This window comes from Meriones unguiculatus, chromosome 6 (assembly GCF_030254825.1).
Source record: "Meriones unguiculatus strain TT.TT164.6M chromosome 6, Bangor_MerUng_6.1, whole genome shotgun sequence".
Classification (NCBI taxonomy): Eukaryota; Metazoa; Chordata; class Mammalia; order Rodentia; family Muridae; genus Meriones; species Meriones unguiculatus.
The window spans coordinates 66,813,860-66,831,214 of NC_083354.1; the positions used below are offsets into that span (position 1 = coordinate 66,813,860).

The following is a 17,355-nucleotide window of genomic DNA, read 5'->3' on the forward strand; positions in this document are numbered from 1 at the left end:
GAGTCATCTATAGATTTCTAAAACTCATGCCTTTCCAGAGTGTTGACTCATGTGAATTATTATATGAGCTTGTCTTGAGCTTTTACATGTTTTTAAGATGAGACAACAATAATTTATATTTTATGCAATTCTCCTAAATGTCGATCTGTTTTGTTTTGTTTAATAATCTAGAGGCCCTAAGTATGTTTGTCATTGTTTAACCATCTGCCAATATATTGTTTTTTCTTGGCATGTCTTTTAACAACATCCTCACTGAAATATCTGGATTAGCTTATTTTAAAGGAAGAAGCATAACATACCTGGGAGTTGGGGATTTAGGGATCCTATTGGCATCATGAGAATTCTGCCTGTGAAGATTTTTCCCAAGGAATACTCAACAAGGATTGTCCACAACCTCTGAGATGCAGAAAGCCATATCATCTTATTAAGTTTACTTGTTTTAAAATATTTGTGGCTCTTATAAATACTGAAATGAGAAGAATTAATAGCATAGCAAACTACAGGATAATTAGACAAGTACCCTGTATTTACTTGTGCCTAATATTTTGGAATACTCCAGGCAGCTCTGGTTTTAAAGATGAGTGGTAACCTAGGAATAGAGAACCTGAAGTTTAGAGAGGATTCCTTTCTCATTCTTACCTTCTTTTGAATTGAATGAACTGTTCACATTTTCTGTAGTTGCGGGGGGGGGAATGTTAATTTTTTATTTTTTCCCTAAAAATATAACATAAATTTTACTTAGTTATATCTAAATTTAACAAATAGCTTTCTCCTCTTTCCAAACCAATGCATTGACTTACTACTTTGACTCTGATATCTTGTCCTGACTTTCTTGATATCATTATTCAGGAGTTTAACTGTATTTGCTTGTTTTCATGCCCAAGACACATCATCACTCTGTTCCCAGTTTTTTTGTTTCTAAGTTCTTATTTATTTACGTTATTATTTTAATTGTTTAAGTATATGCACAGGAGTGTAGGTGCCTGCAGAGGCTCTGGCTTGGAGCTGGAGTTGAGAATTGAACTCAGGACCTGAGGAGTTGAGAATTGAACTCAGGACCTCTGGAGGAGCAATGCATGTTTGCCAGTCCCTTGTTCACATTTTCTTTGCATATCTTCCCTTCCTTGCAGTCAGAGCCTTTGAGACCAAACTCGGTTGAGACTAGCTGTCAGTCTCCAGAACCGACAGGTGTCTAATTAAGTATTTTGGGGAGAGAACTGGGCAAAGTAGGGTCCTAGGAGATATGCTTGCTGTCCACACCGACCCATCCTACTAAGTGACAGCAATTTGTTCTTTGATCAACATAGTTTGTGGCTGTGGTTATATGTCCCTTCAAATAAAAAGCTTTAAAGGTTTGTGTTTAACTCATATTTCTATTAAATCTGTGATCTAGGTGTGGTGGCATAAGCATACAACCCCAGAACTTTTGATCAGAAGTTCAAGGCCAGCCTTTAGTATGTAGCAACTTCCAAGTCAGCCTGGACCACAGGAAACTGACTCAATTAATTAATTAAAAAAAAGAATCTGTGCTCCCTATGGCTATGAGGAAGATTAAAAGGTTGTGACATAGCTAATACTGAGGAGGCCTCTGATTCTGCAGTTTTTGTGTCACCACTTTGGAAGATGTTTTTTTCTTCTTCACTCTTCTCTGTGAAATCAGTATGGCGCTCCCACAGATGACCTGAGTTTTATGTCTCTTTTGCAGTGAATGGTCATGTTTAAATATAGCCCTGGGGTCATCGTATACCTGACACTGACACTTTTATGTGAAGCTTTCAGTGATTATTATAATATAGACAAATAACCCCAAGAAGATCCACCAGCCACAGCTTTTGGATACATCTGAATTATGATAAGATAGTTAACTGGCAGATTTTTTATTTTCTATGGGCACCAGGAAAGGAAGCCATAAAATAATGCATACCAATTTGAGAAAGAATTGATTTTTTTTCCTAAAAATTGTTTTGCAGTGAAGGAAGCCCATCCCCAAGAGTGGAACTCCTGCATAACATCGATCTAGATTTTATTGATTCTTTACCATGTGAGTACCCAGCCGTTGCTGCTGTCTTAAATGCTCAGTTCTGTTTTAGTAGATAATGTAACTCTATCCAGAGTCGCTGTTAAGACAGACATTTCTTCCTGACAGGTATTCTAATAAGCTCATACTGGCATTAGTGGCTCATAGTGACGTTAGTAAATCCTGGCTCTACCATTTGCTGGCTGTATGTAACAGGAGCCTACAGAATCCCTGAGGCCCCTCTCCACTGCCAATGTCATGTCATTGCCTATGTCACCTGAAAGTTTCAAAAGCTTCTTCTAAAAAATTCACCATCAAACAAGTCATCATCAAGCAAGCTCCAGGGTTATGTGAGCATTTTGTTGGTTTGGCAGGGCTGTGCAGAGAGCAGGTGGGAGCTTCCTAATGGCTTCATCTGTCCACTGCCTGCCAAAACCTTGTCAGTTCCTCAGGGGGTGCTGTCACATTGCCTGCATTCATGAGGTCCATACCGCCTCCTTTCCAGGCATTGAACCGCCTCAGTTAACTCTTTTTACTTCTTTGTCCTTTTTAATCTATGTTCCTAATGACTACAAGACCCTACTCCTTAGACACTCCTACTCAGAAGGTTATCCTGACTGTCACTGGGCAGCCCCAGCCTCCTACCTTGCTTTGTCTTGCCCAACATTATGTATTCTGCTTGCCATTTCAAAGCACATACCATCCCCAGACTCAAAATGCCTGTTTCCTGCCTCTCTGCAGCTTCCAGATGCCCCGGGATAAGTAACTGTTTCTTCTTTAATGTCCCTTAGTGCCTCTGAGTAACATCGGTCACGTTAGACCTGTGATATCGAGATCCATGACTTACTTCTGTTTTGATACTCATCAGTTAACACAAATGCCTAGCACTTGATAAAAACTCACTAATCATTATTGATCACAGAGTGGACAGCTGGAGAAGAGATTAGATGCAATTAAAACTATGAAATTTCCAGGAAAATTGTTAAATCTGGAAAGGCAATGTAACCCGGAGTCATATGATGACATGCTCTTTTTCACATGCATATCCTAGCTTTTAGTGTTTTAATATACGAATATATGAGAGTTTGGGTATAGGTCATGAAACTGGAAAGACCAATGAAGGGAAAAGAGAAGTGGGTATCAGGTGGTGGGGGAAGGACTCTTATTCTGAGCAGCAGCACAGCAGGATCGGCACGTGACCAGCAATCAGAACTCACGGCGATAAAACACAGGCGATTCTGTTTCCCAGGTGAGAGGATACCCCACGGTGGGGGATTCAATCAGCTTTTAACTCACCCGGCTAAACCACGGAAGAGATCCCGGTTCCACCAGACACTTGGCCGCCAGCCCCAGCCCCAGCCCCAGCCCAGAGCCACAAGCCAGCATCTTTGGTCACAGTCCCAGACTGAACCTTGTGCACCACACTATCAGAGACTGGAATCTTCAGTCGAGAGATAACCCAAAGGTGCGGGAAATGATTGGGACTGACCTTAGGTCACCCAGACAGCGCCTGGAAAAGACTCAGGTTCTGAAGGCACCCCAGGAGCCAGCCCGGAGCCAGAGCCAGGGACCCAGGCTCCAGCACAGAGCCCTGCCTGCGCACCTCATTTGCTGCCCCAGATAGAACTGTGGGCTCCAGAGCACCAGAGACTGTGTTCCACTGTCCAGTGCAAACACACAGGGAGGGAAACGGCTGGTCTGATCTCAGAGCACTCAGCCAACACCCCCACCCCGAAAAGGTCTCGGGAAAATTACCCAGTTTAGGCAGATGCCCAGGCTCCCAAAGGCCGGAAAGGCAGACACAAGCAGTTTCTGCGCACCAACTAGCTGGCAGAGACGGAGCGGTGTGCCCCAGGGCAAAAAAGATACTGAGAGTCCCTGTCTCCAGAGAACCCACAAGGAAGGAAGGAAACTGTACTGACTTAAATCACCGAGTGCTTCCCTGGAAAAAGTCTTGCTGACTGGCGGGACCGAGCCGCCAGCACTCAGCTGTGCTCCAGACACAGGCACAAACAGTTGCTGCGCGACAGATGTCCAACTGGGTCACAGCAGCTGATCATTAAATTTACAGCAAGAAACCCAGAAACAGGGCAGCTGTCTTCAGGACTTCCCTGGGTGAGAGGAGAACCCTCTCGACTAACAAAGACCACAGTTACCACTCAGGTCTATATCCCTGAGGTGAGCAGCAGCAACTCCTGAAAAAACGCCAGCCACCCAGGGACTATACCCAAAAAGCTGAGAAGACTTCCTTCAGGAAAAACCAGCTTTCTGCCAAGGGGATTCTCTCCACCACAGGATCCCCAGGAACCACCAGAAAATAACCCCAAACACCTAAGATAGCACAATGGGTAGAGGCCACTGTGAAAGCTCAAGCAACAAAAGACAGAGCAATATGGCATCTCCAGAACCCAGTTACCCAGGGGCAAGTAGCCCTGGACACCCCAGCATAACTGAAATCCAAGAAGATGACCTAACAGCTATGCTCATGAAGATGATAACAGAGGAAACAAATAAGATTGGTAAAGACATAGAGGAAGATAAACTCAAACAGAATATTGCCATCCGTAAAGAAATAGAGGAAGTTGCAGCCAAACAGTTTATGGCCTTTAGAAAGGAAATGCTTAAAGCACTGAATGAAATAAAAGAAACAGAGTTGAAGGAACTAAAAGAAAAACAGGAAAGTACAATCAAACAGGTGAAGGAAGTAAACAAAACAACTCAAGACCTGAAGATAGAACTGGAAAAATTAAAGAAAACACAAATGGATGAAATAATGGAGAGGAAGAATCTAGGGAAGAAAACAGGAACTACAGAGGTAAGCATAACCAACAGACTACAAGAGATGGAAGAAAGAATCTCAGGTGTAGAAGATACAATGGAAGAAATCGATGTATCTGTCAAAGAAAATGTTAAATCCAAAAAATTCCTGACACAGACCGTCCAAGAAATCCAAGACAATATGAAAAGACAAAACCTAAGAATAATAGGTATAGAGGAAAAAGAAGATTCCCTTCTCCAAGGCCCAGAAAATATTTTCAACAAAATCATTGAAGAAAATTTCCCCAAGTTAAAGGAGAGGCCAATAAGAATACATGAAGCCTACAGAACACCCAACAAATTTGACCAGAAAAGAAAATCCTCCCGGCACATAATAATCAAAACAGTAAGTATACAGAACCAAAAAAAAAAAAAAAAAAAAAAAAAGTACTAAAAGCTGCAAGGGGAAAAGGCCAAGTAACATATAATGGCAAACCCATTAGAATCACACCTGACTTTTCAACAGAGACTATGAAAGCCAGAAGGGCCTGGACGGATATCATGCAGACCCTAAGAGAACACAGATGTCAGCCCAGGCTACTATACCCTGCAAAGCTCTCAGTCCTCATAGACAGAGAAAACAAGATATTCAATGACAAAAACAAATTTCAACAATATCTACACACAAATCTAGCATTACAGAAGACACTAGAAGGGAAAACACAACCCAAAAAAATTAGCTCCTTTCAAGAAAACACAGGAAATAATTAATCTTACTACAGTAAAACAAAAAACAACCAAGCACACAACCTTATGAACACAGCCAGCATCAAAATCAAAGGATCTAACAGCCACTGGTCATTAATCTCTCTCAACAACAATGGATTCAACTCTCCAATAAAAAGACACAGATTAACAGAATGGATACGTAAACAAAACCCAGCAATCTGTTGCATAGAAGAAACACACCTAAGTCACAAAGATAGACATTACCTGAGGGTAAAGGGTTGAAACATGACTTTCCAAGCAAATGGATGCAAGAAGCAAGCAGGAGTAGCCATTCTAATATCTGATAAAATAGACTTTCAACCAAAATTAATAAAAAGAGATGGGGAAGGACACTTCATACTCATCAAAGGAAAATTCCACCAGGAAGACATCACAAACCTGAACATCTATGCCCCAAATACAAGAGCACCCACATTTGTTAAAGAAACATTGATAAAATGTAAACCACATATAGATCCCCACACATTAATCAACACCCCACTCTCAACAAAGGACAGGCCAACAAAACAGAAATTAAACAAAGAAACAATGTCTCTAACAGAGGTCATGAATCAAATGAACCTAACAGACATTTACAGAACTTTACACCCAAACACAAAAGAATTTACCTTCTTCTCAGCACCTCATGGAACCTTCTCCAAAATACACCATATAGTTGGTCACAAAGCAAGCTTCAACAGATACAAGAAGATTGAAATAATCCCATGTATCTTGTCTGATCACCATGGAATAAAGCTGGACCTCAACAATAACAAAAATGGCAAAAAGCCTACATACACATGGAAAATGAACAACTTGTTACTAAATGACAGCTGGGTCAGGGAAGAAATAAAGAAAGAAATTAAAGTCTTCCTAGAAATCAATGAAAATGAAGACACAACATAGCCAAACTTGTGGGACACAATGAAAGCAGTACTAAGAGGAAAGTTCATAGCACTAAGTGCCTTCAAGAAGAAATTCGAGACAGCTCATTCAAGCAACTTAATGGCTCACTTAAAAACCCTAGAAAAAGAAGAAGCAGACACACCAAGAAGGAGTAGACGGCTGGAAATAATCAAACTCAGGGCTGAAATCAATCAATTAGAAACAAATAAAACAGTTCAAAGAATCAATGAAACCAAGAGCTGATTCTTTGAGAAAATCAACAAGTTTGACAAACCCTTAGCCAAGCTAACTAAAAGTCAGAGAGACATCACCCAAATCAACAAAATCAGAAATGAAAAGGGGGACATAAATACAGACACTGAGAAAATCAAACAATCATTAGGACTTACTTCAAAAGTCTATATGCCATAATATTTAAAAATCAAAATGAAATGGACAATTTTCTTGATTGATTTGACTTACCAAAGCTGAATCAGGACCAGGTAAATCAATTAAATAGTCCTATATCCCCCAAAGAAAAGAAGCGGTCATCAAAAGTCTCCCAACCAAAAAGAGCCCAGGACCAGATGGCTTCAGCGCAGAATTCTACCAGACCTTCAAAGAAGAGCTAACACCAATTCTCTTCAAACTATTCCACAAAATAGAAACAGAAGGAGCATTACCAAACTCATTCTATGAAGCCACAGTCACCTTGGTACCTAAACCTCACAAAGACTCAACAAAGAAAGAGAATTTCAGGCCAATCTCCCTTATGAACATTGATGTAAAAATACTCAACAAAATACTTGCAAACTGAATCCAAGAACACATCAAAGATACTATCCACTATGACCAAGTAGGCTTCATCCCAGGTATGCAGGGGTGGTTCAATATACGGAAATCCATCAATGTGATCCACAGTATAAACAAACTGAAAGAAAAAAAAAACATATGATAATCTCCCTAGATGCTGACAAAGCATTTGACAAAATCCAACATCCATTCATGTTTAAAGTATTGGAGAGATCAGGGATACAAGGCACATATCTAAACATAGTAAAGGTGATATATAACAAGACTATAGCCAACATCAAACTGAACGGAGAGAAACTTAAAGCAATCCCACTGAAATTAGGAACAAGACAAGGCTGCCCACTGTCTCCATATCTCTTCAGCATAGTGCTGGAAGTCCTTGCTAGAGCAATAAGACAATTGAAGGAGATCAAGGGGATACAGATTGGAAAGGAAGAGGTCAAATTATCACTATTTGCAGATGATATGATAGTATACATGAGTGACCCCAAAAACTCTACCAGGGAACTCCTACAGCTGATAAATACCTTCAGCAAAGTGTCCAGATACAAAATTACCTAAAAAAAAATCAGTAGCCCTCCTGTATACAAAAGACAAAAGTGCTGAGAAAGAAATTAGGGAAACAGCACCCTTCACAATAGCCACAAATGACATAAAGTACCTTGGTGTAACCCTAACCAAGCAAGTCAAAGACTTGTATGAAAAAAATTTCAAGTCTCTGAAGAAAGAAATAGAAGAAGATATGAGAAGATGGAAAGATCTCCCATGCTTATGGCTTGGCAGGATTAACATAGTAAAAATGTCCATCTTACCAAAAGTAATTACAGATTTACTGCAATTCCCATCAAATTGCCAACACAATTCTTTACAGACCTGGAAAGAAAAATTCTCACCTTCATATGGAATAACAAGAAACCCAGAATTGCTAGAACAATCCTCTACAATAAAAGATCTTCTGGAGGTATCTCCATCCCTGATCTCAAGTTGTACTATAGAGCAACAGTTATAAAAACTGCATGGTACTGGCATAGAAACAGAACAGTGGATCAATGGAACCGAACAGAAGACCCAGAAATAAACCCACACACTTATGAACACCTGATATTTGACAAAGACGCCAAAACCATGCAATGGAAGAAAGATAGCATCTTCAATAAATGGTGCTGGTCCAACTGGATGTCTACATGTAGAAAATGAAAATAGATCCATATTTATCACCCTGCACAAAACTAAAGTCCAAGTGGATCAAAGACCTCAACATAAAACCAGACACATTAAATCGGCTTGAAAAAAAAGTGGGAAATACCCTAGAACTTATTGGTACAGGAGAAAACTTCCTGAACAGAACACCAACAGAACAGGCTCTAAGAGCAACAATCAACAAATGGGACCTCATGAAACTGAAAAGCTTCTGTAAAGCAAAGGACACTGTCATCAAAACAAAACGACTGACTACAGATTGAGAAAGAATCTTCACCAACCCTTTATCTGAGAGAGGACTCATATCCAGTATATATAAAGAACTAAAGAATCTGAAAAGCAGCAAACCAAGTAATCTACTTAAAAAGTGGGGAACAGAGCTAAACAGAAAATTCTCTGTAGAGGAATATCAAATGGCAGAGAAGCATTTAAAGAAATGCTCAACCTCATTAGCCATTGGGGAAATGCAAATCAAAACAACCCTGAGATTTCACCTTACACCCATCAGAATGGACAAGATCAAAAACTCAAGTGACAACACATGCTAGAGAGGTTGTGGAGAAAAGGGAACCCTCCTCCACTGTTGGTGGGAATGTAAACTTGTACAACCACTCTGAAAATCAATCTGGTGCTTTCTCAGATAACTAGGAATAGTGCTTCCTCAAGATCCAGCCATACCACTCCTAGGCATATATCCAAAAGAGGCTCAAGTACACAAAAAGGACATTTGCTCAACCATGTTTGTAGCAGCTTTATTTGTAATAGCCAGAAGCTGGAAACAGCCCAGATGCCCCTCAACTGAAGAATGGATGCAGAAATTGTGGTACATCTATACAATGGAGTATTACTCAGCAATGAAATATAAGGAAATCATTAAATTTGCAGGTAAATGGTGGGACCTGGAAAGGATCATCCTGAGTGAGTTGTCCCAGAAGCAAAAAGACACACATGGTAATATACTCACTCATATAAACATACAACACAGGATAAACCCACTAAAATCGGTACATCTAAACAAACTAAGCAAAAGAGAGGACCCTAACTAAAATGCCCAATCCCCATCCTGAAAGGCAAAGAGGATGGACATCAGAAGAAGAAGAAAACAGGAAAAAACCTAGGAACCTGCCACAGAGGGCCTCCGAAAGCCTCTGCCCTTCAGACTATCAAAGCAGATGCTGAGCCTGATGGCCAACTGTTGGGCAGAGTGAATGGAATTTTATGTAAGAAGTGGGAAATAGCAAGAGCTGGAGAGGACAGGAACTCCACAAGGAGAGCAACAGACAAGAAAATTTGAACACAGGGAACTTCCCAGAGACTCATACTCCAACCAAGGACTATTCATGGAGATAACCCAGAACCCCTGCACAGATGTAGCCCAGGGCAGTTTTGTGTCCAAGTGGGTTACATAGTAGTCTAAGATCAGAAAGAAGGAGAGGAAGACTCTCCCCTATCAGTGGACTTGGGGAGGAGCATGCATGCAGAAAAGGGGAGGAAGGGTGGGTTTGGGAGGGGAGGAGGGAGGGGCTTATCGGGGATATAAAATGAATAAAGTGTAATTAATAATAAAAAAAGAAAGAAAAAGACATGAAAGTAGTAGCATAAGTGTTCAGAAAGAGAAGGAAGAAGAAGCAGAGGGAGACCGAAACAAGGAAGGACAGTGAGGGAGAATGACCACATGATTATACACCGTTGCTGATGTTCTCCTACAGGGAACTGTTCCCAGTCTCGTAATCAGCTTGTTGTAGTGGCCAGGCTGAGGGTTCTTCTGCTCTGTCTGAAAAGTGATGAGAGATAGACATCAAGTTCTTCAAAAGCTGGTTTCTAACAGCTCTCGTTTGACAGCAGTGAGCAGGCTGTGAGAAGCAGTGGCAAATGACCCTGTCTAAGTGTCCTTCAGGAAGACTCAGGTATCAGGACCCTTAGCTGTTAGCAGTGACTCATGTTTCAGCTCCTGTGATCTGAGGCCCTTGACCCGGATATCTTGAGAGTTCTCAGGAACTCTATTAGTGAACAGCCCTGCAGGCTCTCCTCCCCAGCTCCTTGTGAACTTTTATCAGCTTGCCACGTTCTTGATGCCTTTCTAGTTCCAGTTTTCTTCTCTGTGGCTATTCTTGAACCGCTCAGCTGCTTCTTCAGTTGTCAGACTGTGGGCTGCTTAGCAATTCCTCAAATGAGTTTGGATGCTAGACAGAAAAATTGCCACCTTTGCGTGCCAGAGCCTCCAGCGGACCCTTGGGAAACCGGAACTAAGCACACCCAGGCTCACCCCAGGCATTTGCTAAGGTTGGGAGCTCAGTATGTAACACTATCATTGCCCGCTATTCATAAACCAGATCTTGTCATTTGATCATGCTCTGTGCTTGGAAGCCAGGAGCGGAGCTGAGACACTGAGCACCAGACACAAAGTATGCTGTTCAGGAGTCCAGCATATGGAATTGACAGATGGGCAGGAGCCACTGGGATGCCTCTAAAACTTTTGGGTCTTGTTTGGCTGTCACCTCTGTGCTCCGCTGAACTTCTAAAAGCAAGCAAGAATGACCACGTGAGAGAAGCCTTCATTAGGGTTGATGGAGGAACACCCAAGAGAGCAAGTGGAGAACACTGCCAGCCAGCAGATGCACAAGCCATTCAACCCAAACATTTTGCTTATGGAGCCCAGGTGGAGTGTTTGGACGAACCAATCAAAGCCTCTCGGCAACAGTCAGAGTGGTCTCTACGGAGGTGGACGCACCCTCCCTGGTCAAGTTGCAAGGTCACTCAGCGTTTACAGTGCTTGTTACAGTGAGACAGACATTGGCTATATAGACTGCTTCAAATAGGCCTGGCTCTGCGGTGCTTTCAGCGTAATCAGCTGCAGTCCCAGCAAGGCTGTCTCAAGGGACACTCAGTGTTCAGGGTGGGTGGTGCTGGCATCAAGATGATCCAGCTGGCTGTTAGGGTGACAGTCCTTTGCTTCGGGCAGCTCAGTCAGGAAGAGAATTCAGTGTCTGCTACTTTAAAGCCAAATTGTCCAGACCCCAATATCTTAGCATATTTACCAGAAAAAAAATGAACACCAGGAGAGCTTACAAGTGTGTATTAGAAAACCCCGACACTGACAAGGATCGTGGTCTGTTTTTTTGTTTTGTTTTGTTTGGATTTTTTGGTTTTTGTTTTAACAGTTTATTTAACACCTGCCCAGTACCCAGAGAGATGTATTCCCCCTGTGTGTGGCAAAGCCAATACTGTGTTTGCCTATGTGCGGAGCATGGCACATAGTCATCTGCTTGTCTTCATTTCTTTTACCATCATCCTTATACAAAACATGGTGTGATGATCCCGGTTACCTCCTTCCAATCCTGCTGGACCCTGAGCATTCTCTCAATTGAAGAAGTCATGGGCTCTGTGTTGATCATTCTGCTACTTTTGTTTTCCCCTATGTGCTCCTGCTTCCCTGGTTTCAGAGCCACTCCGGCCCAGCTTATCCCATCAGGCTACTTAATTCACAAGCTGTTTCCTTTACATACATCATTTTCCATGTAATTTGCTTGTGTGAAGTTTCTTTTATCACTGCAGCCTCAACTTAAATCCTATGCTGATGTGTTTCTGAGCTCCTAGCACAAAGCATACTAGGATTAGTCTTCATGTCACCAGGGTCCTTGTTTATTACATCCTAAGACGACAACAAATTTGTGGTTATTTTATACTCACCTACTTGCTTTCTTACCCTTTTTTGGGGGGGTGCTAATTTTCAAGGCCTTCAGGAGGTCCTTGAACATGAAATACTTTCAGTAAATGATCTTTGAGAATAATAAGTACTTTAACACAAGAAGAAACCAACTCCATTAATTTTTTATATATGAGTGTGTGAACAAATGCACGAAGGATTTTAATTTCTTGAAATGTATACTATCTTAGTTATATCAGTACTCATATGAAATATTTATTTTATTAACTTTGAGTTCTCTAATTTTACAGCTATAATTAATAGTTTGATTAAAATCCTATGTTGTAAGTATAAGAAAATCAAGAAAACCCCTAAGCATTCTGCTTCCACTGCCATAATTCATGAACAAATAAAAAATTCTTATTGTAAAAAAAAAAAAAATTCTGGATGAAACCCAATACTCAGTATGCTAATTTTTAAAAGCTAAATACTACAATCACCAAACCCAAGTGGATGCACTAAACCCAGAAAAGGAAAGTTCCCTGATAACAGACAAGAGATGCCTCTGCTATTGGAGTACACTTACACTAACGCTAGAAGCAAGAGCAGGTTAGACACAGGGGGCAGCCACTGAGATAGCCACTAGCTACGTGTGGCTGCTGAGCACTTCAAATGTAGATCATTGTGGGCTGAGATGTCAGAGCTAAGTTTAAAAATACATACCTGATTTTGAAGACTAGGTTCATGTATAATCCTTACATGTAGACATGACAGTACTTTGTATATGTTAAGTTGAATATATTATTATTACTTCATCTGTTTCCTTTTTTAAAGTGTGACTGATGGAAACATTTAAATTATGTGTGTGACTTATATCTTTTGGACTAGGAGAACTTTCTGGAAGGTGGTAGAGGATAAGTTGATCAGCTGCACAGAGGCTCTGACTAGTTTCTGTGAGGCTACAATGATTTTAAACTTCCCTTGCACACCTATAACACCTGGCCTATTCCAGAAATACTGAAATCTCCTGGGGTGTCTGTAGAGAGTGAGAATGCAGGAGTGGATTTTAAAACTTTGCATAGAACCCTGCTCCAGAATGTCCAGAACATGCTGTCTTAGTTTGGCATTAAAAGCGACAACCTAGAGCTCTATTTTCTTCCTTCCTTCTTTCTTTCCTTCCTTCTTTCCTTCCTTCCTTCCTTCCTTCATTTATTTTTTTTGTTTGTCAAGACAGGGTTTTCTGTGAAGCCTTGGCTGTCCTGGACTCCCTCTGTAGACTAGGCTGGCCCTGAACTCACAGAGATCTACTGCCTCTGCCTCCTGAGTGCTGGGAGTACTGAGATTATAGGGAAGTACCACCATATTCATATTCTTACGTGGCCATCACAGCCCTACTTGCAGCAGGTAACCTGCCATCACTTTTGGCTATCCTCCCTAAAACAGTCCCAGCAAAATAACAACACAGGCAAGAGGTTCCTGCAGCATGCAGGTGAGTAGGGGTGTTGAAGTCAAGACAGAGAGTGCTACCCCTCAGTTGTAACGATGTTTCCAGGGTATTATTTGATAGAAGTGCCAATCTCCATCAAGACAGTCATTAATTCGGGGACACTTTTTGGCCTCTATTGTTCTTCCTGCCTCCTGTAAAGAAACCCACTTGATGTTGGCCTTCCCTACCTTGGGACTTTGCAACCTGTTGATTCATGTGAGTTGGTTCAACAAGTCCTGTTGTCTGTTTGCAGGGAGTATCCTGCCTGCCTCTTTCTCACACAGAGAGATACTGCAGATTTTTCTGCTAAGTCTGAGGCACTTCAGGCTGCTATGAGGCAAAATCAGAAAAAAAGAAAAGGAAAAAAAAAAAAGGCTGTCATTGGGGCCTGCTGCTCTTTACCATGGAGATACAAACCTAGTTTCTTTTCTATGGAGTTGTTTGTAGGGAAAAACTTAATCCAGTTATAAGAAAATATTAACTTAGAACCACAGTTGGCTTTATCTCAAGCACTTCCAAACTTAGGGGAGAATAGTTAAGGAGCACCCTGTTAGGGCATACCAGTTAATAAGCAGTAATGCTGCCACAGGCACAGTCACGAATGAATGGACAGAGATGAAGTGCTTAGAAGCATTAAAAACAACATACTAGATTGGGTTAGCAGGTGGTTTTGCTTTTGCTGCCTCCTAGTCACCTCTCTGAGCCCTGTCCCAATCATTTCCTCTTCTGTTACCAGTGTCTCCTCACATCATGAACAGTATGAGTGGGCACTAGATGTTTCCCCCAGAGCTCTGCCTTCTGCATACCCCCAAATTCCCTCAGAAGCCCCTGGATTTATCAGTTACTCTTTCCTACCCCCTCTTCAGAGTGGAGGAAACAACCAGGGTCCTTTTGTTACAGGGAAACTGGGGTTCCCTCCTCAGGCTCATTAATAAAAACAGACTCTGAAGGAAGCTCAGGGGCCACTTTCTAGAATTTGAAAGAAAAACAACAGAACATTCTAGGTGTAAATGTTGGCAGCCACTGAATGGAAGTAGGTGAGAAAAAGGAAGGAGGAGAGTCATGCCCTTGGAGTTAGGGTACATTAGAGCTGGCATGTTTGTAAGTGGAGGTTGGCTAGAAGCTGCATGACAGAAGAGTGGAGTACAGGGCTCCAGAGAATAAGTAAGAAAGCAAAACTGCAGGGAAAGCTTATTTAGACAGGAAAAGCATGCTTAGACAAAGAAAGTATGCTTAGACAGGGAAAGCATACCTGGACTTTAGAAAAAAGGCATGGGGAAAAAAGGAAATTTTTTTTTTAATTTAGAACTCAAAAAGCAGCCAAGCTTAGTAGTGATGATACGCAAGCAACTGCATCAGGGCAGGAGCTCCAGGGAAGTACTAACAGTAAGTACATTGTCTCACCAAGGGAATAATTATTCCTCCAATCTCCTTAGAATGTTATTAGGTGAACTAGCTTTCCTGGGGAGTTTATGCTAGCCATGTGATTGACATGGCTGGATTATCTCTTAAGGGAAGAGATAACATAATACATAATGTTCTAATCTTTGGAGGAGATCAGAATGTTATGTGTTTACTCAGGGCTTGAGGTTGTCCATTCTTTTGACTAGAATGCCTAAGGAGAGGCTGTTGTAATGTTTTCCTTTCTAGTATTAGCAGACAGGGTCCAAAGCCAACCATGAGGAAAGGGTCTATCCTCAATGGCCTCCAAGGTTACTAATCTCTGCCTGCTTAACATACTGTTCTCATTCATTATTTTGGAGGTGCGTTGAAGTTGGGTAATATGTATAATATTATTTCCACCAGCTAGAGATCTGATTCCAAAGCTGTCCATAGAAGGGACTAGTGTCTCACTGGAACTTCACTCCCTCACTCACACACAGCTTCCAAACAGGGATGCTCAATGAGGAGAAGAGAGAAGTAAGTGACTAGCACTCCTTCTTTCTCCTCCTCCACTTAGGACTAACCCAAGGACATTCCTGTGGAGGGTAGACCATGTGCAAAGCCTTCATACCATTTCTGTCTAGGGGAGTAACCTAAAATGAGTGTCTTTCCCCAAGAGTGGGCAGTAGAAGTGACCTGTAGGGACTTGGGGAAAAGTGACACTGTTCAGACTGAATCATGTGAAGCCTGGAGGCGACTGAACATCGGGGTAGCAGCTGTGATGCTGGGTGTGAATTTAGCTTGCATGGATCTGAGGGCTCTCCAGTGCCAGACTCCATGTTTCCCAGCACCATTCAGATCATGGAAGGACCACTGCAGTGACCTCAATTTTGTAGTTGCCAGATCCTTCTTGGCTGTTCTGGGGTGATATATCCTGTCAGGCTGAGACCACAGCTTGGATGTCAGATGTGATCATTAGAACTTCAGAATACACATGCCACACACACACACACACACACACACACACACACACACACCAGTTGCTTGTGGACCAAACCAGAATATTTTTAACCTGTGAGCGGAAGTAAACCTCAACTTGTTTCTGTCGTGGCAACATGGAAACTGATGCCAGTTTTCAGTTATTTTTGTGTCACCGTAACTGTATTATCTGATGGAAACAATTCAAGGGAGGAAGGGTGTATTTTGGACAGGTGTCCATCTGGAAAGAGACAGGGGGACAGGTTGAGGAGCTGCTCATGGCTGGGACAAGCATTTACATAAGAGCCTGTGGGGGGACATTTCAGCTTCAGAGCATCCTGCCTCAGAGCCCAGGCACGTGTTATTTTCTCTGTTTGACTTTTCAGAGGTTTCCAGGCCTCCTCCCCGACTCTGGGGGAGCCCCACCGTTGGTTTGGAAGTGTGGCTTTCTTGATGCCCTGAGTACCCCATAGCCACACATCCTGCCTCACCTACCCCAGACAGCACATCTCAAGTGGTGTCCTTCAAACTTTTCCGGCTAACTCTCCATCATGACCTGGCTTTCCTCCTGAGAAAACACAAAAACCAAACCAAAACCACAGCACTTTAAAAATGCTAATTAATCCTCACCATGGATCTTGGCTGCACAACACTAGCAAATCCCATGGCCCCTTTTTTATGTTTAGAGAAATCAGGGTAATTGGCATCAGAACAGGGGCTGATGGAAGGGTCTTGGCTGGCCCTGTCTCTGGGAGTTAGGCCATTTGACCAAGGGCCAGCTGCCTCACCAAACTCCCTTCTGAACAATACTATGGGATTACTCTTCTTTAACCCCATTGCATTCCATTTTTACCGCAGAATACCTGGGTGTTTTGGGTAGTGGGGATGGCTGGGTAATTTGTGATAAAGGACGTACTCTTATAGCTGTGGAAATTTAAACATGACTTAGCTCTGTCGAGATCACCATTTGCTGTGTAACGTAGTGGGTGTATCTAGGGATACCAGAAGCCAGAGCAAGGAGGGAAGGGCCAACTGTAATTTTACTGACAGTCATGAAGGACATCAGTCCCTAACGAGGGCAGCACTGACCTGCCATGGCTGACTGACATTGCACTAAGCCCCACCTCTTTTAAAAATTTTATTACATGTATTCATTTTACATCCTGATCATAGGCCTCTCCTTCTTCTCCTCCTGTTCCCACCCTCCCACTCTTGCCCCTTTTTCCCCTCCCCTTCTCCTCAGAAAAAGGGAGAGGACCCCCCCCCTCACAAACACACCTCCACACATCAAATCACTCTAGGACGAAGCACACCCTCTTCTACTGAGGCCAGACAACACAGCCTAGCTAGAGGAAAGTTATCCAAAGCAGGCAACAGAGTTCATGTGCGATATGACCCCTGCTCCACTTGCTAGGGGACCCA

At 42.2% G+C, this 17,355-nt stretch overlaps 1 protein-coding gene across 1 annotated transcript in view; it reads left to right on the plus strand.

Annotated features, from left to right (window-relative positions):
* The window catches only part of Arsb (arylsulfatase B), a 188,776-nt gene that overhangs the window by 120,838 nt on the left and 50,583 nt on the right, over window positions 1-17,355 (plus strand). The window contains exon 6 of the mRNA XM_060385574.1: window positions 1,971-2,041. Coding sequence (XP_060241557.1) covers window positions 1,971-2,041 — 71 coding nt within the window. The remainder of the gene's footprint in view (window positions 1-1,970; window positions 2,042-17,355) is intronic.